At 43.0% G+C, this 22,488-nt stretch overlaps 1 protein-coding gene across 3 annotated transcripts in view; it reads right to left on the bottom strand.

The window, feature by feature from the left end:
- Positions 1 to 22,488, bottom strand: part of LOC147012375 (von Willebrand factor A domain-containing protein 5A-like) — a 162,992-nt gene that overhangs the window by 58,129 nt on the left and 82,375 nt on the right. For all 3 annotated transcript variants that reach the window (XM_085856469.1, XM_085856470.1, XM_085856467.1), the window contains 3 exons: positions 18,661 to 18,717; positions 9,665 to 9,721; positions 625 to 681 (listed from right to left, as the gene is read on the bottom strand). In XM_085856469.1, coding sequence (XP_085712595.1) covers positions 625 to 681; positions 9,665 to 9,721; positions 18,661 to 18,717 — 171 coding nt within the window. The remainder of the gene's footprint in view (positions 1 to 624; positions 682 to 9,664; positions 9,722 to 18,660; positions 18,718 to 22,488) is intronic.

Genomic DNA, 22,488 nt, shown 5'->3' with positions numbered 1-22,488 from the left:
CCTCCATAAGCATTTTTGCTCAAATTGTCTGAATGCATCATTTTGTTGGAGTGTATATAAGTGACCGAGCTGAGGCACATAATTCGAGAGATCTTGACACCGTTGCTGTGTATTTTCTCTCTCTGTGGATCCATGTAAATAATGATTCAACTTTGTTAAAAATAAATTGTTAAAATAACATGTGAGTGAATTGTCTTCGACAGTGGACATGAAATATCTCACGGTGTCCTTTGCGAAGAGTAGGCGAGCTATCGCCGGCATCCTGAACAAATTACAAATTCCTTCCCAAACCGATAGAGGGCACTGTATCAGTGGCACAGCTGCGCCCTCAGTCAATGATGCAACCCAAAGCCAAGTGCTGCATACAAACGAAGAAGTTCCCTTTGGTTCCTGACCCAGACATTCCACCATGCACTTGTTACTCGTTTTTACCCAACAATGGGTGGATGCACGAAATGGGAGAAAATACACAACCTCATGTTGGTTAAAAAGGTTATTTTGTTGGGTTGTTTTTCATCATTTCTGTCTCACCATTATTAATAAATTAAAATGTTTTTACAGATAAACTTGAGATCAAACAATGCATGACTAAAGGTAGAGGAATATCATGTGCTTTATTCTCACCTGTTGAAGCCAAGAAGCCAAAAGAAGGCAGCGGAGGGGGGGATGGAAAATGTATGCCTGTGAAGATAGAAATACAAACAGGAATTAATGCAAAACTCCAATGATATTTTAGCACAATCTGTCATGCTTCCCTCTCTGACATACGTGTAACTTACACACATATCTATTGTGGGGGGGTGGGAAAGCTATCTCGGGCTACCACCAGACTCCCCGGAATTGCAGGCCATCGCACATGGATAATTTGGGTTGCTCACCGACCGTGAATGCCAATAACTCAACCACGTGACCGAAGGTCCCTCCGTGTAAACCAGGTTACCTAATTAATCACATGACCTAATTACCGGGGGACACGCCTTCGGTACGCCTTGTCCGAAACTGATCACACTACCGAATCAGATGCAGCCGAGCGACGCTGCCAAGGACGTACCGGCTAAAAGGAATGGATTGTTGGGAGTAAAGTCCCGGCTCAGTTAGGATAAGGACCATGCTGGATCAATGAAAGAAAAGACAAAAACGAGCTGGGAATATTTCAACAAATATTAATTTACAGGCAGGTGAGGAAAGATAAGTGGCACAGTTAATTGTTTGTTGTTGTGTGGAAGACAGCAAGATATGTGAGAGGTGCGACAATAATCAAGCAACTTACGAAAGCAGACACAGAGCAGAGTTATTCGATGTAATTCTTCTGCACTCTTAACTTCAACAAGGACAGGCGCCAACACACACACACACACACACACACACACACACACACACACACACACACACACACACACACACACACACACACACACACACACACACACACACACACACACACACACACACACACACACACACACACACACACACACAGATGAAGAGGAGTTAATGAAGAGAAAAAGGAGGGGAGATGAGGCTAACGGTCTCTCAATACCTTGCACGATTGCCCGACCACGCCATCAGGACGTTTTGGGGGGATGCTCCACTGGGCAATACCTCCCTGACAGTTGGCATGTCGTCTCTTGCTTCATGGCACTTCGTGCAGCTGGCATCGGTCCAGAGAATGAGAAGCGACCATCAGGCATGAAGGGAGGGACTTGGGTGGAGCCAGCAGCGAGTGGCTGGAGAAAGGCGGAGTCCGAAGCAAGTGGGCAGAGTGGCAGACAGGATCAGGTGGGTGGGTGAAGTCAGCGATGAGACGGTGAAGAAAGGCAGAGTCAGCAGGCGAGTGGGCGGAGAAGGGCGGGTGGAGAAGGCGAGTTGGAGATCCAGTGAGTGAGAGAGAGGACAGACGGCTTCGCGATCCGTCCTTTATAGACCCTGCGATGCAGGGTGGGGTCGTCACCCAGAAGCGGTGTCGTCACCCGAATCGGGCGCTCTGATTGGTACCGGCCGCCATGACCGGAAGCAGCCTCACTGCACATCCAGCTCGCCTTGCTGAGCTGCAGAATCGTCTCACTCCGAATCCCACGATATGAATCGCCTTGCACCAAACCCCGTGATATGAATCGCCTTGCACCGAATCCCATGCCATGCCCCGACGACCCGCAGTTGGTGCTGGTCAATGTGCCTGCTCCGTGGTGCGCCATGTGGCCCGAGCGATCGTGCCACACAGCATGCCTCTGCCTGGTAGCAGCTGCATCGAGGCGGAGGTGCGGGAGGATGTCCTTCATCCGCGGAAGACATTTGTGGCCGTCGTGGTGAGCAAAAACAGATGGGAAGACGTTATTGTAACCCCATGCGCAGACCCGTCCAAAGATGTGTTATCCGTGCGCCGTTCTGTACGATGATAAAGTGTCACAGGCTGCGCGCGGGTTCGCTATTGTGCACGTGGTGAGCGTGCGGGTCCGCCCGCCATCGAGCATGCCCGGCACAGTGCGCGCGGGTCCGCCATTGTACACATGGTCAGCACGTGGGTCCGCCCTTCATCGAGCATGCCCCGTACAGTGTGCGCGGGTCCGCCACTGTACACGTGGTCATTTATTACGAGTCTGCGCCCGTATCTACTATCATATTCGTGGTTATCAGAGGCGGTGGGGTGCACGGTGCCAACCCCGATCCGCGCCATGAATTGAAGGGAAGAGCATAGATACAAGTGGATTGAAGAAGAATGTGCCGAGTGTGCACTGTATGTTGTTAGCATTTGGTGGGTTGGTTATGCCTCTGATCGCTTGAACAGTGGGTGGGGGTTGTCGCTGTGCGGCACATGTTCCGTGCAGCTTGGGCGGTTGGTATTGTCATCAGCACCGTCCATCTGTCCGTCTCCTTTTTCGACTTCTCCTGCCAAACTGTTGGGCCGATCCGCTTGAAATTTGGCAGCAACGTTCCTCTCGTTCCTGGAAATTGGAATTGAAAAGCCTTTTCTAGTCACATGATGTTAAGTAGGTCAAAATGGCTGGCTTCGTAAATTTCTTCAAAAATCTTCTTCCTCAGACCCACCAGTCAGAATCCTACCAAATTTGGATTGCAACATTAGGACATGGTCGTAATGATAAATTGTGTAGCCATGCCGATCACGTGACCAGAGGTCTGTCAAAATGGCGGTCGCGCAAATTTCTTCCAAAATGTTCTTCTCTGGATGCACCAGTCAGAATGAGATCAAATCTTGGTTGCAACATTAGGCCAGGGTGGGGATGTTAATGATATTGCACAAGTCATGCGGATCACATGACCGGAAGTGTGTCAAAATGGCTGACAGTCAACGTTTGGGAAAAATCGCTTCAAATTCCTTCAAAAATCATCTTCTCCAGACCCACCAGTCAGAATGCTACCAAATTTGAGTTCCAACATTAGGCCAGGGCCCAGATAAGATACAGGTCCAGTGGTGCTGTTTTTTGTAAACAGTCAAGGCTCGTGAAAGAGCTGGACCACTGAACACATCAGAACACAATACAGGAAACCCTCCAATATCACGGGTTCCACTATCGTGGGTGTCTCCCAATCGCGGGCAACCAATTGTGTTCCGCTTCCATTATCATGGGATTTTATTTCGACAAATCACGGTTTTTGAGCTGAGATGAGTCATCGGTTGCGTCCCGTGCTTGAACGATTACCTTCCATTACGAGCCTTGTGGTGTTTCTTGCGCACCGTTTTTAATGAGGCCAAATGTAAAGCCATGGACAAAGTTAGTTGTACCAAAAGGCAGAGAAAGGTTATGATGTTGGGCAAAAAGATCGAGTTGTTACATTGTTTGGCTCGAGGAGACAATGCGGCATCTGTACGGGCCGCCATTATGAGGTCAATGACTGTTGGAAGAATCTTCCCCATTGTAATCCTCCTCATTTGTAAACCTTCATTATCATTCAAACCTAATTCTCAAACGTTCATTATCTTTCAAATGTCATTTCCCAACTCCGTATTTGAACCTTATTGTCAAACACTTAATTTCTGACTCTCGGATTCGAACCCCAATTCTCAAACACATTCTCCTGCACAGCTCATGAGGGTCATTCCGTGCCAACTCACTTAAGGGTCCCCAGGTCACCTCCTCAGATTTTGCTGGAAAAATTCTGAAATGTAGATCTATATGGCTCTACCCACCATGCAAAAGATTAGCTTTCAATTCCTCATAGTTTAAAAAAAATATCTATCTCGAGAGACCTTTAAAATTTGGCCCTAAAAATGTCAAATGTGAAAAACGCATTTTTTTCCAACTTCAGTGGCTTATAATTTTATAATGGACTCCTCGAGAAAGCTAATATTGCAAATATTTACTAACTGGCATCCAAATTTTTCAATTATGACATCAGATAGCTTCTGGGATGCATATTTCTCACTCTATAGGAAGCTAAAATGGCTTTTTGGCCAAAACGAGCTAAAATAAGGTGAAACGATAGGAGCCCTCCTGAAAATATGTAACTTAGAATTTTTTCGTCATAACACAGTGATTATAGGGTCATTATCTATCTATAGATACATTTTTGCTGGGATAATACAGTTAGGTGATGAATTATAAAAGTTTTAACATAAGCCCTTGCCTCCGAGGGCTCTAAAATGGACTAATTTTGTCCCCTGGTTTGACCATGTTTAGGATCTTCATTTTTTTTTCTAAAGATTGCCTCATATAAGATGTGTCTACTGACCGAATAATTTTATCTAACGCCTATGGCTTCATAGTAAAATAAATTTTTATTTACATCACGTTTTTTATAATTATTCACTTTTTTCATATTCAGAAGTTTATAAATCTTAAATGGAACTATCCAGGAAAGAGTTACTGCAGAATTTTATAAACTGGTATACAAAATTTCAGATTGTGGCATCAGAATGTCTCAAGAAAGCACATAATCTAGTTTTAGGAAGCCAAATATGGCAATTTGGCCCACTTGGTACAAAACAAGGTGAACTTGCAGGGGTGTGCATGAGGCTAAATTATGCTTCTTATTAGACATTAGTGATAAGGATGTTATTTTTTCATAAATACATGCTAATGATTACTTTCGTAAGTGATTGCAAATTATAAATTAGAACAAATTTGATTAGTTGAGTCGCAGCTTTTTTATTTACAGATATACAGAGACAATGAATATGAGAAATTTTTAAGTAATTCCTGATCTCCATGAAATCAATTCTTGTGACTTCTTCTCCAAACCAGCAACTTGTTTTAGCCCAACCTTCCTTGTATAATAGGTCTTGTGACACTCCATGTCTAATTTGGTTCCAACAGTGCATCTACTTGTCAAACTTGTGCCACTGTGCCCAGGTTTTTCTGCATCCATTTCCTTTGTTTCCTCCTCTCCTTTGTTCACCAAACAGACAAACAGACAGACAGGTTGACTGTGCTGCCCCTAGTGTTGTGACAGACCATTACTCCATCTCGTGGTGTATGTCATAACTAATGACTTCAAGTAGAAAACTGTAGTCACATGATGTTTATTTTTAATTAAAACCCAAGCATATGTTTGGATTATCATTACAAGAATTTATTTTTGAATAAAAAATGTACTTATAATTATTAATTTATGAGAAGAATAATCTAAGTTGTTACATAACCTCAGTTAATGCCCCCTGCATATTCACCATTTTTGGTCAAAGTGGCATTATCAACTTCCTACAGAAAGAAACATATGCATTTATCAGGCATTCTGATGACAGGTCCTTAAATTTCATATGCCAGTTTATAAATATCTGCAGTATCACTTTGCTGGAGTGTTCAGTTCAGATTTATAAGCTCATGAATATGAAAAAAGTGAATAAATATAAAAAACGTGCATGCAAATAAAAATTTATTTTAATATGAAGCCATGGGCGTGAGATAAAATTATTCGGTCAGTAGACACATGAGGCAATCTTGAGAAAAAAAAATGAAGATCCTAAACCCCGAGCCACATGGTCAAACCAGGGGACAAAATAGGGTCCATTTTAGAGCCCTCGGAGGCAAGGGCTTATGGTAAAACTTTTATAATTCATCACCTAACTGTATTATCCCAACAAAAATGTATCTATAGATAGATAATGACCCTATAATCACTGTGTTATGAGGAAAAAATTCTAAATTGTTCCATATTTTCAGGAGGGCTACCATAGTTTCACCTTATTTTAGCTCGTTTTGGCCCAAAAGCTATTTTTAGCTTCCTATAGAGTGAGAAATATGCATCCCAGAGGCTATCTCATGCCATAATTGAAAAAGCTGGATGCCAATTAGTAAATATTTGCAATATTAACTTTCTAGAGGAGTCCATTATAAAATTATAAGCCCCTGAAGTTGAAAAAATGCGTTTTTCACATTTGGCATTTTTAGGGCCAAATTTCAAAGGTCTCTCGAGATAGATATTTTTTAAACTATGAGGAATTGAAAGCTAATGTTTTGCATGGTGGGTAGAGCCATATAGATCTACATTTAAGAATTTTTCCAGCAAAATCTGAGGAGGTGACCTGGGGAGGTTTTTGAAATTTAGATGAGTTGGCACGGAATGACCCATGAAATAAATCAGGGTGAAGGGGTTTATAATGGAACGGGTTTTTAACATCCACGAGATGGGATGATTTTGCAAGACGATGTCAATTTTTACCTACAAACACTGATGTAATGTGCCCTGCTGTTCTCTGCTCAGGAACCGAAGAAAAATGCCGCTCTGGAAGAGATGTCAAATTGCCGCCCTCTCGTAAATCGCATGCTGAATTTAACACAAAGCCTCATGAAATAACTTTATTACAAACCAAATTAAGTACAGTACATTTGCAAGTAAACGGCTACACCTTTGTTTTCCACCTTTCTTCATCATCATTGGCCTAATTATCTTTATCAACAAATCTCTCAATGGTGAAGAATCACTTTAAAAATTAAATAATTCTCGTATCCAAATCCGGAATCGGATCTCCACCAAAATCGAATCCATTCGTCTTTGTAACACATCCAAAATGTCCACCAAGTATCGTCCGAATCGGTCCACAACTTTTTGAGATATCGTGCTATATAACATTTTTGGCCCAATCTCTCAATGGTGGGGAATCACTTAAAAATTCTAGTCGTCGGATCCAGATGCTCACCAAAATCAAATCAATTCTTCCTAGTCACACACCCAAACTGTCCACCAAGTTTCGTCCGAATCCGTCCACAAATTTTTGATATATCTTGTTATACATTATTTTTGTCCCTATCTCATATTGGTGAAGAATCACTTTAAAAAAATCTAGTTGTTGGATCCGGATCGGAATCTTCACCAAAGTCGAATCAGTTCGTCCTTGTCACACACCAAACCTGTCCACAAAATTTCATCCGGATCCATCAATAACTTTTTGAGATATCCTGTACACAAACAAACAGACAAACAGACAGAAAGTGGTGAAAACATACACAGTATCCTTCTTCACCTTCGGTGGCGGAGGTAAAAATCCACCAAGCTGTTAGCTCGTATATAAATCCTCCGAGCTCATACACAAAATGATTTTTTTATATACATCAATTTGCATTGAAATGGGTTCTGTTCTGTTCTTGCTTACGGCAGCTTTGCTGCCAGGTAACTATCATTTTTTGGAAGCACAGCTGTGCGGCTGATGCTGTGCCCCTGCCGGGTGACTACCAAGGATATCATAGGCATCGAGACTATTGTCAGTAAACCGAAATAGATTGGCTAAATCTACTGAATCAAATCCTGAACCATCATGCTCATCACGTAACCCAAGGAGATCCTCAGCAGATGGAACCAAACAGACCTTCAAGCAAGCCCGACTGCATATTCTGTAACAAATGCCGTAAAAAGACAAAGATCAAGGGTATATGGACAACTGAAGCTACTTCAAGATTAAAATTTGATGGAGAGGAAACTATCAAATAAATAGAAGAAACAAAAAAAGATAAAAGGCTTCTTGTGCAGTTATTGGGTCTGAATGTTACACATCTATCCGTGATAACTCAGGGTAAATTGATAATATAGTTGCCAAAATGAAGACAAAAGGTGCAAAATACCATGACTATTATAAAGAATGGGAATTTGGGTCTTGACTTGAAGGAATGATCGGTAGATGAGGAACAAAGATACTACAAAATATATTCATTGGATTCATGTTAATCGTTGCTATTATTGTGATAGTGAAATGCTTGTTAATATTATTAACAAGATGTATGATGAAAGGTGTGACCCAGTTGGTGGTTACAAGAGCGTGCAGAAATTGAAATGGTCTTGGAGACAATGGAGGAAACCATAAAGGGGTTTTGCCAAATTGAAATGGAAGATTTGTACGATGACGATAACCACATGTGACCAAGCTGATGTGATTGGAGGTTTAAATTGAATATCTGCATTTATTCTGCTTCTATTCCCCATGTAAATTGCATTCAAAGTTGATTGGAAAAAAAACATAAAATAAAATAAAAACTTGTTCAAACTAATGTTGTTTATCTATCCGACATTCAAAATTGCTTGAAATCTGTTGAGGACCAATCTGAAACATTGGAAATATTTTCCTGATGCCATGAATAAGGGTCAACCTCAAAAGGGATGAGATCTGCCTCGATGACTAGTTCCGACCACGGAGACTCAAGAAAAGAGGCTTACCCTGGGAGATTTAAGTTTTCAACCATTGGGAAAAGGAGCTACCCCTCATGGTTCTATTAAAACCTACCTTGGGACCTCACAAACTATAAAAAAAAAGATTTGCCCGAGAAGATGACCCATGTTCCGGACACAGTTAAGATAAAGTTGGAATTGAGGTGATGGACCAATTTTGAATTGTGTCGTGTACCTTTTTCAGGACAAAAGGGGGAATTGTTGAAGTGATTTTCTATTTAATACATCTGTTTGGACCTTTCAGTGAAGAAAAACATTAAAGAATTGTGAGCAGTTTAAATAATGAAGCCAGAAATTATTCACAACCTTTTCTGTTACTGGTTTGGGAAAAGTGCTGAAGTGATCGTTATCTACTCACGGACAGCTTTGAATTTCATGTTTGAATCTTGAAAAGGATATTTGTGCTTTGAATTTTGTGAAGTTCATCCTCCATAAGCATTTTTGCTCAAATTGTCTGAATGCATCATTTTGTTGGAGTGTATATAAGTGACCGAGCTGAGGCACATAATTCGAGAGATCTTGACACCGTTGCTGTGTATTTTCTCTCTCTGTGGATCCATGTAAATAATGATTCAACTTTGTTAAAAATAAATTGTTAAAATAACATGAGTGAATTGTCTTCGACAGTGGACATGAAATATCTCACGGTGTCCTTTGCGAAGAGTAGGTGAGCTATCGCCGGCATCCTGAACAAATTACAAATTCCTTCCCAAACCGATAGAGGGCACTGTATCAGTGGCACCGCTGCGCCCTCAGTCAATGATGCAACCCAAAGCCAAGTGCTGCATACAAACGAAGAAGTTCCCTTTGGTTCCTGACCCAGACATTCCACCATGCACTTGTTACTCGTTTTTACCCAACAATGGGTGGATGCACGAAATGGGAGAAAATACACAACCTCATGTTGGTTAAAAAGGTTATTTTGTTGGGTTGTTTTTCATCATTTCTGTCTCACCATTATTAATAAATTAAAATGTTTTTACAGATAAACTTGAGATCAAACAATGCATGACTAAAGGTAGAGGAATATCATGTGCTATATTCTCACCTGTTGAAGCCAAGAAGCCAGAAGAAGGCAGCGGAGGGGGGGATGGAAAATGTATGCCTGTGAAGATAGAAATACAAACAGGAATTAATGCAAAACTCTAATGATATTTTAGCACAATCTGTCATGCTTCCCTCTCTGACATACGTGTAACTTACACACATATCTATTGTGGGGGGGGGGGGGGTGGGAAAGCTATCTCGGGCTACCACCAGACTCCCCGGAATTGCAGGCCATCGCACATGGATAATTTGGGTTGCTCACCGACCGTGAATGCCAATAACTCAACCACGTGACCGAAGGTCCTCCGTGTAAACCAGGTTACCTAATTAATCACATGATCTAATTACCGGGGGACACGCCTTCGGTACGCCTTGTCCGAAACTGATCACACTACCGAATCAGATGCAGCCGAGCGACGCTGCCAAGGACGTACCGGCTAAAAGGAATGGATTGTTGGGAGTAAAGTCCCGGCTCAGTTAGGATAAGGACCATGCTGGATCAATGAAAGAAAAGACAAAAACGAGCTGGGAATATTTCAACAAATATTAATTTACAGGCAGGTGAGGAAAGATAAGTGGCACAGTTAATTGTTTGTTGTTGTGTGGAAGACAGCAAGATATGTAAGAGGTGCGACAATAATCAAGCAACTTACGAAAGCAGACACAGAGCAGAGTTATTCGATGTAATTCTTCTGCACTCTTAACTTCAACAAGGACAGGCGCCAACACACACACACACACACACACACACACACACACACACACACACACACACACACACACACACACACACACACACTGATGAAGAGGAGTTAATGAAGAGAAAAAGGAGGGGAGATGAGGCTAACGGTCTCTCAATACCTTGCACGATTGCCCGACCACGCCATCAGGACGTTTTGGGGGGATGCTCCACTGGGCAATACCTCCCTGACAGTTGGCATGTCGTCTCTTGCTTCATGGCACTTCATGCAGCTGGCATCGGTCCAGAGAATGAGAAGCGACCATCAGGCATGAAGGGAGGGACTTGGGTGGAGCCAGCAGCGAGTGGCTGGAGAAAGGCGGAGTCCGAAGCAAGTGGGCAGAGTGGCAGACAGGATCAGGTGGGTGGGTGAAGTCAGCGATGAGACGGTGAAGAAAGGCAGAGTCAGCAGGCGAGTGGGCGGAGAAGGGCGGGTGGAGAAGGCGAGTTGGAGATCCAGTGAGTGAGAGAGAGGACAGACGGCTTCGCGATCCGTCCTTTATAGACCCTGCGATGCAGGGTGGGGTCGTCACCCAGAAGCGGTGTCGTCACCCGAATCGGGCGCTCTGATTGGTACCGGCCGCCATGACCGGAAGCAGCCTCACTGCACATCCAGATAGCCTTGCTGAGCTGCAGAATCGTCTCACTCCGAATCCCACGATATGAATCGCCTTGCACCAAACCCCGTGATATGAATCGCCTTGCACCGAATCCCATGCCATGCCCCGACGACCCGCAGTTGGTGCTGGTCAATGTGCCTGCTCCGTGGTGCGCCATGTGGCCCGAGCGATCGTGCCGCACAGCATGCCTCTGCCTGGTAGCAGCTGCATCGAGGCGGAGGTGCGGGAGGATGTCCTTCGTCCGCGGAAGACATTTGTGGCCGTCGTGGTGAGCAAAAACAGATGGGAAGACGTTATTGTAACCCCATGCGCAGACCCGTCCAAAGATGTGTTATCCGTGCGCCGTTCTGTACGATGATAAAGTGTCACAGGCTGCGCGCGGGTTCGCTATTGTGCACGTGGTGAGCGTGCGGGTCCGCCCGCCATCGAGCATGCCCCGTACAGTGCGCGCGGGTCCGCCATTGTACACATGGTCAGCACGTGGGTCCGCCCTTCATCGAGCATGCCCCGTACAGTGTGCGCGGGTCCGCCACTGTACACGTGGTCATTTATTACGAGTCTGCGCCCGTATCTACTATCATATTCGTGGTTATCAGAGGCGGTGGGGTGCACGGTGCCAACCACGATCCGCGCCATTAATTGAAGGGAAGAGCATAGATACAAGTGGATTGAAGAAGAATGTGCCGAGTGTGCACTGTATGTTGTTAGCATTTGGTGGGTTGGTTATGCCTCTGATCGCTTGAACAGTGGGTGGGGGTTGTCGCTGTGCGGCACATGTTCCGTGCAGCTTGGGCGGTTGGTATTGTCATCAGCACCGTCCATCTGTCCGTCTCCTTTTTCGACTTCTCCTGCCAAACTGTTGGGCCGATCCGCTTGAAATTTGGCAGCAACGTTCCTCTTGTGACTGGAAATTGGAATTGAAAAGCCTTTTCTGGTCACATGATGTTAAGTAGGTCAAAATGGCTGGCTTCGTAAATTTCTTCAAAAATCTTCTTCCTCAGACCCACCAGTCAGAATCCTACCAAATTTGGATTGCAACATTAGGACATGGTCGTAATGATAAATTGTGTAGCCATGCCGATCACGTGACCAGAGGTCTGTCAAAATGGCGGTCGCGCAAATTTCTTCCAAAATGTTCTTCTCTGGATGCACCAGTCAGAATGAGATCAAATCTTGGTTGCAACATTAGGCCAGGGTGGGGATGCTAATTATATTGCACAAGTCATGCGGATCACATGACCGGAAGTGTGTCAAAATGGCTGACAGTCAACGTTTGGGAAAAATCGCTTCAAATTCCTTCAAAAATCATCTTCTCCAGACACACCAGTCAGAATGCTACCAAATTTGAGTTCCAACATTAGGCCAGGGCCCAGATAATATACAGGTCCAGTGGTGCTGTTTTTTGTAAACAGTCAAGGCTCGTGAAAGAGCTGGACCACTGAACACATCAGAACACAATACAGGAAACCCTCCAATATCACGGGTTCCACTATCGTGGGTGTCTCCCAATCGCGGGCAACCAATTGTGTTCCGCTTCCATTATCATGGGATTTTATTTCGACAAATCACGGTTTTTGAGCTGAGATGAGTCATCGGTTGCGTCCCGTGCTTGAACGATTACCTTCCATTACGAGCCTTGTGGTGTTTCTTGCGCACCGTTTTTAATGAGGCCAAATGTAAAGCCATGGACAAAGTTAGTTGTACCAAAAGGCAGAGAAAGGTTATGATGTTGGGCAAAAAGATCGAGTTGTTACATTGTTTGGCTCGAGGAGACAATGCGGCATCTGTACGGGCCGCCATTATGAGGTCAATGACTGTTGGAAGAATCTTCCCCATTGTAATCCTCCTCATTTGTAAACCTTCATTATCCTTCAAACCTAATTCTCAAACGTTCATTATCTTTCAAATGTCATTTCCCAACTCCGTATTTGAACCTTATTGTCAAACACTTAATTTCTGACTCTCGGATTCGAACCCCAATTCTCAAACACATTCTCCTGCACAGCTCATGAGGGTCATTCCGTGCCAACTCACCTAAGGGTCCCCAGGTCACCTCCTCAGATTTTGCTGGAAATATTCTGAAATGTAGATCTATATGGCTCTACCCACCATGCAAAAGATTACCTTTCAATTCCTCATAGTTTAAAAAAAATATCTATCTCGAGAGACCTTTGAAATTTGGCCCTAAAAATGTCAAATGTGAAAAACGCATTTTTTTCCAACTTCAGTGGCTTATAATTTTATAATGGACTCCTCGAGAAAGCTAATATTGCAAATATTTACTAACTGGCATCCAAATTTTTCAATTATGACATCAGATAGCTTCTGGGATGCATATTTCTCACTCTATAGGAAGCTAAAATGGCTTTTTGGCCAAAACGAGCTAAAATAAGGTGAAACGATAGGAGCCCTCCTGAAAATATGGAACTTAGAATTTTTTCGTCATAACACAGTGATTATAGGGTCATTATCTATCTATAGATACATTTTTGCTGGGATAATACAGTTAGGTGATGAATTATAAAAGTTTTACCATAAGCCCTTGCCTCCGAGGGCTCTAAAATGGACCAATTTTATCCCCTGGTTTGACCATGTTTAGGATCTTCATTTTTTTTTCTAAAGATTGCCTCATATAAGATGTGTCTACTGACCGAATAATTTTATCTAACGCCTATGGCTTCATAGTAAAATAAATTTTTATTTACATCACGTTTTTTATAATTATTCACTTTTTTCATATTCAGAAGTTTATAAATCTTAAATGGAACTATCCAGGAAAGAGTTACTGCAGAATTTTATAAACTGGTATACAAAATTTCAGATTGTGGCATCAGAATGTCTCAAGAAAGCACATAATCTAGTTTTAGGAAGCCAAATATGGCAATTTGGCCCACTTGGTACAAAACAAGGTGAACTTGCAGGGGTGTGCATGAGGCTAAATTATGCTTCTTATTAGACATTAGTGATAAGGATGTTATTTTTTCATAAATACATGCTAATGATTACTTTCGAAAGTGATTGCAAATTATAAATTAGAACAAATTTGATTAGTTGAGTCGCAGCTTTTTTATTTACAGATATACAGAGACAATGAATATGAGAAATTTTTAAGTAATTCCTGATCTCCATGAAATCAATTCTTGTGACTTCTTCTCCAAACCAGCAACTTGTTTTAGCCCAACCTTCCTTGTATAATAGGTCTTGTGACACTCCATGTCTAATTTGGTTCCAACAGTGCATCTACTTGTCAAACTTGTGCCACTGTGCCCAGGTTTTTCTGCATCCATTTCCTTTGTTTCCTCCTCTCCTTTGTTCACCAAACAGACAAACAGACAGACAGGTTGACTGTGCTGCCCCTAGTGTTGTGACAGACCATTACTCCATCTCGTGGTGTATGTCATAACTAATGACTTCAAGTAGAAAACTGTAGTCACATGATGTTTATTTTTAATTAAAACCCAAGCATATGTTTGGATTATCATTACAAGAATTTATTTTTGAATAAAAAATGTACTTATAATTATTAATTTATGAGAAGAATAATCTAAGTTGTTACATAACCTCAGTTAATGCCCCCTGCATATTCACCATTTTTGGTCAAAGTGGCATTATCAACTTCCTACAGAAAGAAACATATGCATTTATCAGGCATTCTGATGACAGGTCCTTAAATTTCATATGCCAGTTTATAAATATCTGCAGTATCACTTTGCTGGAGTGTTCAGTTTCAGATTTATAAGCTCATGAATATGAAAAAAGTGAATAAATATAAAAAACGTGCATGCAAATAAAAATTTATTTTAATATGAAGCCATGGGCGTGAGATAAAATTATTCGGTCAGTAGACACATGAGGCAATCTTGAGAAAAAAAAATGAAGATCCTAAACCCCGAGCCACATGGTCAAACCAGGGGACAAAATAGGGTCCATTTTAGAGCCCTCGGAGGCAAGGGCTTATGGTAAAACTTTTATAATTCATCACCTAACTGTATTATCCCAACAAAAATGTATCTATAGATAGATAATGACCCTATAATCACTGTGTTATGAGGAAAAAATTCTAAATTGTTCCATATTTTCAGGAGGGCTACCATAGTTTCACCTTATTTTAGCTCGTTTTGGCCCAAAAGCTATTTTTAGCTTCCTATAGAGTGAGAAATATGCATCCCAGAGGCTATCTCATGCCATAATTGAAAAAGCTGGATGCCAATTAGTAAATATTTGCAATATTAACTTTCTAGAGGAGTCCATTATAAAATTATAAGCCCCTGAAGTTGAAAAAAATGTGTTTTTCACATTTGGCATTTTTAGGGCCAAATTTCAAAGGTCTCTCGAGATAGATATTTTTTAAACTATGAGGAATTGAAAGCTAATGTTTTGCATGGTGGGTAGAGCCATATAGATCTACATTTAAGAATTTTTCCAGCAAAATCTGAGGAGGTGACCTGGGGAGGTTTTTGAAATTTAGATGAGTTGGCACGGAATGACCCATGAAATAAATCAGGGTGAAGGGGTTTATAATGGAACGGGTTTTTAACATCCACGAGATGGGATGATTTTGCAAGACGATGTCAATTTTTACCTACAAACACTGATGTAATGTGCCCTGCTGTTCTCTGCTCAGGAACCGAAGAAAAATGCCGCTCTGGAAGAGATGTCAAATTGCCGCCCTCTCGTAAATCGCATGCTGAATTTAACACAAAGCCTCATGAAATAACTTTATTACAAACCAAATTAAGTACAGTACATTTGCAAGTAAACGGCTACACCTTTGTTTTCCACCTTTCTTCATCATCATTGGCCTAATTATCTTTATCAACAAATCTCTCAATGGTGAAGAATCACTTTAAAAATTAAATAATTCTCGTATCCAAATCCGGAATCGGATCTCCACCAAAATCGAATCCATTCGTCTTTGTAACACATCCAAAATGTCCACCAAGTATCGTCCGAATCGGTCCACAACTTTTTGAGATATCGTGCTATATAACATTTTTGGCCCAATCTCTCAATGGTGGGGAATCACTTAAAAATTCTAGTCGTCGGATCCAGATGCTCACCAAAATCAAATCAATTCTTCCTAGTCACACACCCAAACTGTCCACCAAGTTTCGTCCGAATCCGTCCACAAATTTTTGATATATCTTGTTATACATTATTTTTGTCCCTATCTCATATTGGTGAAGAATCACTTTAAAAAAAATCTAGTTGTTGGATCTGGATCGGAATCTTCACCAAAGTCGAATCAGTTCGTCCTTGTCACACACCAAACCTGTCCACAAAATTTCATCCGGATCCATAAATAACTTTTTGAGATATCCTGTACACAAACAAACAGACAAACAGACAGAAAGTGGTGAAAACATACACAGTATCCTTCTTCACCTTCGGTGGCGGAGGTAAAAATCCACCAAGCTGTTAGCTCGTATATAAATCCTCCGAGCTCATACACAAAATGATTTTTTTTATATACATCAATTTGCATTGAAATGGGTTCTGTTTTGTTCTTGCTTACGGCAGCTTTGCTGCCAGGTAACTATCATTTTTTGGAAGCACAGCTGTGCGGCTGATGCTGTGCCCCTGCCGGGTGACTACCAAGGATATATATAATAGGCATCGAGACTATTGTCAGTGAACCTAAATAGATTGGCTAAATCTACTGAATCAAATCCTGAACCATCATGCTCATCACGTAACCCAAGGAGATCCTCAGCAGATGGAACCAAACAGACCTTCAAGCAAGCCCGACTGCATATTCTGTAACAAATGCCGTAAAAAGACAAAGATCAAGGGTATATGGACAACTGAAGCTACTTCAAGATTAAAATTTGATGGAGAGGAAACTATCAAATAAATAGAAGAAACAAAAAAAGATAAAAGGCTTCTTGTGCAGTTATTGGGTCTGAATGTTACACATCTATCCGTGATAACTCAGGGTAAATTGATAATATAGCTGCTAAAATGAAGACAAAAGGTGCAAAATACCATGACTATTATAAAGAATGGGAATTTGGGTCTTGACTTGAAGGAATGATCGGTAGATGAGGAACAAAGATACTACAAAATATATTCATTGGATTCATGTTAATCGTTGCTATTATTGTGATAGTGAAATGCTTGTTAATATTATTAACAAGATGTATGATGAAAGGTGTGACCCAGTTGGTGGTTACAAGAGCGTGCAGAAATTGAAATGGTCTTGGAGACAATGGAGGAAACCATAAAGGGGTTTTGCCAAATTGAAATGGAAGATTTGTACGATGACGATAACCACATGTGACCAAGCTGATGTGATTGGAGGTTTAAATTGAATATCTGCATTTATTCTGCTTCTATTCCCCATGTAAATTGCATTCAAAGTTGATTGGAAAAAAAAAAACATAAAATAAAATAAAAACTTGTTCAAACTAATGTTGTTTATCTATCCGACATTCAAAATTGCTTGAAATCTGTTGAGGACCAATCTGAAACATTGGAAATAGTTTCCTGATGCCATGAATAAGGGTCAACCTCAAAAGGGATGAGATCTGCCTCGATGACTAGTTCCGACCACGGAGACTCAAGAAAAGAGGCTTACCCTGGGAGATTTAAGTTTTCAACCATTGGGAAAAGGAGCTACCCCTCATGGTTCTATTAAAACCTACCTTGGGACCTCACAAACTATAAAAAAAAGATTTGCCCGAGAAGATGACCCATGTTCCGGACACAGTTAAGATAAAGTTGGAATTGAGGTGATGGACCAATTTTGAATTGTGTCCTGTACCTTTTTCAGGACAAAAGGGGGAATTGTTGAAGTGATTTTCTATTTAATACATCTGTTTGGACCTTTCAGTGAAGAAAAACATTAAAGAATTGTGAGCAGTTTAAATAATGAAGCCAGAAATTATTCACAACCTTTTCTGTTACTGGTTTGGGAAAAGTGCTGAAGTGATCGTTATCTACTCACGGACAGCTTTGAATTTCATGTTTGAATCTTGAAAAGGATATTTGTGCTTTGAATTTTGTGAAGTTCATCCTCCATAAGTATTTTTGCTCAAATTGTCTGAATGCATCATTTTGTTGGAGTGTATATAAGTGACCGAGCTGAGGCACATAATTCGAGAGATCTTGACACCGTTGCTGTGTATTTTCTCTCTCTGTGGATCCATGTAAATAATGATTCAACTTTGTTAAAAATAAATTGTTAAAATAACATGTGAGTGAATTGTCTTCGACAGTGGACATGAAATATCTCACGGTGTCCTTTGCGAAGAGTAGGCGAGCTATCGCCGGCATCCTGAACAAATTACAAATTCCTTCCCAAACCGATAGAGAGCACTGTATCAGTGGCACAGCTGCGCCCTCAGTCAATGATGCAACCCAAAGCCAAGTGCTGCATACAAACGAAGAAGTTCCCTTTGGTTCCTGACCCAGACATTCCACCATGCACTTGTTACTCGTTTTTACCCAACAATGGGTGGATGCACGAAATGGGAGAAAATACACAACCTCATGTTGGTTAAAAAGGTTATTTTGTTGGGTTGTTTTTCATCATTTCTGTCTCACCATTATTAATAAATTAAAATGTTTTTACAGATAAACTTGAGATCAAACAATGCATGACTAAAGGTAGAGGAATATCATGTGCTATATTCTCACCTGTTGAAGCCAAGAAGCCAGAAGAAGGCAGCGGAGGGGGGGATGGAAAATGTATGCCTGTGAAGATAGAAATACAAACAGGAATTAATGCAAAACTCCAATGATATTTTAGCACAATCTGTCATGCTTCCCAAGGACAGGCGCCAACACACACACACACACACACACACACACACACACACACACACACACACACACACACACACACACACACACACACACACACACACACACACACACACACACACACACACAGATGAAGAGGAGTTAATGAAGAGAAAAAGGAGGGGAGATGAGGCTAACGTTCTCTCAATACCTTGCACGATTGCCCGACCACGCCATCAGGACGTTTTGGGGGGATGCTCCACTGGGCAATACCTCCCTGACAGCTGGCATGTCGTCTCTTGCTTCATGGCACTTCGTGCAGCTGGCATCGGTCCAGAGAATGAGAAGCGACCATCAGGCATGAAGGGAGGGACTTGGGTGGAGCCAGCAGCGAGTGGCTGGAGAAAGGCGGAGTCCGAAGCAAGTGGGCAGAGTGGCAGACAGGATCAGGTGGGTGGGTGAAGTCAGCGATGAGGCGGTGAAGAAAGGCAGAGTCAGCAGGCGAGTGGGCAGAGAAGGGCGGGTGGAGAAGGCGAGTTGGAGATCCAGTGAGTGAGAGAGAGGACAGACGGCTTCGCGATCCATCCTTTATAGACCCTGCAATGCAGGGTGGGGTCGTCACCCAGAAGCGGTGTCGTCACCCGAATCGGGCGCTCTGATTGGTACCGGCCGCCATGACCGGAAGCAGCCTCACTGCACATCCAGCTAGCCTCGCTGAGCTGCAGAATCGTCTCACTCCGAATCCCACGATATGAATCGCCTTGCACCAAACCCCGTGATATGAATCGCCTTGCACCGAATCCCATGCCATGCCCCGACGACCCGCAGTTGGTGCTGGTCAATGTGCCTGCTCCGTGGTGCGCCATGTGGCCCGAGCGATCATGCCGCACAGCATGCCTCTGCCTGGTAGCAGCTGCATCGAGGCGGAGGTGCGGGAGGATGTCCTTCGTCCGCGGAAGACATTTGTGGCCGTCGTGGTGAGCAATAACAGATGGGAAGATGTTATTGTAACCCCATGCGCAGACCCGTCCAAAGATGTGTTATTCGTGCGCCGTTCTGTACGATGATAAAGTATCACAGGCTGCGCGCGGGTTCGCTATTGTGCACGTGGTGAGCGTGCGGGTCCGCCCGCCATCGAGCATGCCCGGCACAGTGCGCGCGGGTCCGCCATTGTACACATGGTCAGCACGTGGGTCCGCCCTTCATTGAGCATGCCCCGTACAGTGTGCGCGCGTCCGCCACTGTACACGTGGTCATTTATTACGAGTCTGCGTCCGTATCTACTATCATATTCGTGGTTATCAGAGGCGGTGGGGTGCACGGTGCCAACCACGATCCGCGCCATGAATTGAAGGGAAGAGCATAGATACAAGTGGATTGAAGAAGAATGTGCCGAGTGTGCACTGTATGTTGTTAGCATTTGGTGGGTTGGTTATGCCTCTGATCGCTTGAACAGTGGGTGGGGGTTGTCGCTGTGTGGCACGTGTTCCGTGCAGCTTGGGCGGTTGGTATTGTCATCAGCACCGTCCATCTGTCCGTCTCCTTTTTCGACTTCTCCTGCCAAACTGTTGGGCCGATCCGCTTGAAATTTGGCAGCAACGTTCCTCTCGTTCCTGGAAATTGGAATTGAAAAGCCTTTTCTGGTCACATGATGTTAAGTAGGTCAAAATGGCTGGCTTCGTAAATTTCTTCAAAAATCTTCTTCCTCAGACCCACCAGTCAGAATCCTACCAAATTTGGATTGCAACATTAGGACATGGTCGTAATGATAAATTGCGTAGCCATGCCGATCACGTGACCAGAGGTCTGTCAAAATGGCGGTCGCGCAAATTTCTTCCAAAATGTTCTTCTCTGGATGCACCAGTCAGAACGAGATCAAATCTTGGTTGCAACATTAGGCCAGGGTGGGGATGTTAATTACATTGCACAAGTCATGCGGATCACATGACCGGAAGTGTGTCAAAAATGGCTGACAGTCAACGTTTGGGAAAAATCGCTTCAAATTCCTTCAAAAATCATCTTCTCCAGACCCACCAGTCAGAATGCTACCAAATTTGAGTTCCAACATTAGGCCAGGGCCCAGATAAGATACAGGTCCAGTGGTGCTGTTTTTTGTAAACAGTCAAGGCTCGTGAAAGAGCTGGACCACTGAACACATCAGAACACAATACAGGAAACCCTCCAATATCACGGGTTCCACTATCGTGGGTGTCTCCCAATCGCGGGCAACCAATTGTGTTCCGCTTCCATTATCATGGGATTTTATTTCGACAAATCACGGTTTTTGAGCTGAGATGAGTCATCGGTTGCGTCCAGTGCTTGAATGATTACCTTCCATTACGAGCCTTGTGGTGTTTATTGCGCACCGTTTTTAATGAGCCCGGATGTAAAGCGATGGACAAACTTAGTTGTACCAAAAGGCAGAGAAAGGTTATGATGTTGGGCAAAAACATCGAGTTGTTTCATTGTTTGGCTCGAGGAGACAATGCAGAATCTGTACGGGCCGTCATTACGAGGTCAATGACTGTTGGAAGAATCTTCAACATTGTAATCCTCCTCATTCGTAAACCTTCATTCTCCTTCAAACCTAATTCTCAAACGTTCATTATCTTTCAAATCTCATTCCCCAACTCCGTATTCGAACCTTATTGTAAAACACTTAATTTCTGACTCTCAGATTCGAACCCCCATTCTCAAATACATTCTCCTGCGAAGCTCATGAAATAAATCGGGGTGAAGGGGTTTGTAATGGAACAGGTTTTTGACATCGACGAGATGGGATGATTCTGCAAGACGATGTCATTCAGTAACTAGAATCACTGGTGTAATGTTTTGTCAGACTCACCCTTGTTCTTCCCCTCTATTCTTGGCCTTCTATGTCAAAAGCAACTGCTCACGATTACCAAATCACATGCTTTGTTTTCTGCACCTTGACGCCAGAAACCCCTGTTGGCGAATCACTGTGCTGCTTGGAAGATACGCTCTGGTTTGGCGGTTCTTTTCACCAAGTGTAACACTAGAGTGCACTGCAATGCACCTTCAAAATGAAAAAGAGTGCCGCGCCTTGATTGAAAGCAAAGTGGCCCAATTTTAAATGTGGCATCGCATTCTTTTCTGTGGTGCGGCAGGCAACTAATATTGTTGAAGATTCGGCTGCACTTAACAGCACCACCGTCTCAGGGGTAAAAACGCCGGCTAGTTCGGCACAGGTCTCGGGTCACGCGCCTCAGATCACGATACCAAAGTACACCTTGGCCTTACCAGTTTGTGATATAGACCCTGGCTACAGACTGGGTTTGATCAGAGACCGAGCGAAGTCTGCCAGTCCGTAGCACGTTTGGTTTTAAATACAAATTGAGCGATTTTTCCTCAGCGCGATACGAATAAATTCAAGGCGGCAACTTTCATATGAATCAGCCAGATTTATTGGGGACACATCGAGGAAACACGACACAAGCAAAGCATTCACGAACGTTATCATTCATCTATAACCCGCTCTTAGCTAGGGAGCTACGGATACGGGTTTCGAAGGGAGCCCTAGCAAAATAAACCTTAGGCCTGGACAACATGCAGACAAGACACGGAGTACTTGGTGATGCCTCATAGACGAGAGGAAAAGTGTCGAAGGCACGAATGCGGCTCGTGAGAAGCCGATGTCAACGGATTCGAGCGCCCAGCTCGAGCACGCCGCGTGGCAAGATAGTGGCGACCACCTCCTTTTTG

The sequence above is a fragment of the Eptatretus burgeri genome, chromosome 15, assembly GCF_056783735.1.
Source record: "Eptatretus burgeri isolate ZD-2024b chromosome 15, Ebu_testis_v1, whole genome shotgun sequence".
NCBI lineage: Eukaryota > Metazoa > Chordata > Myxini > Myxiniformes > Myxinidae > Eptatretus > Eptatretus burgeri.
Note: the sequence above shows the minus strand (reverse complement) of the source record. Positions and strands in the feature narration are given on the sequence as shown.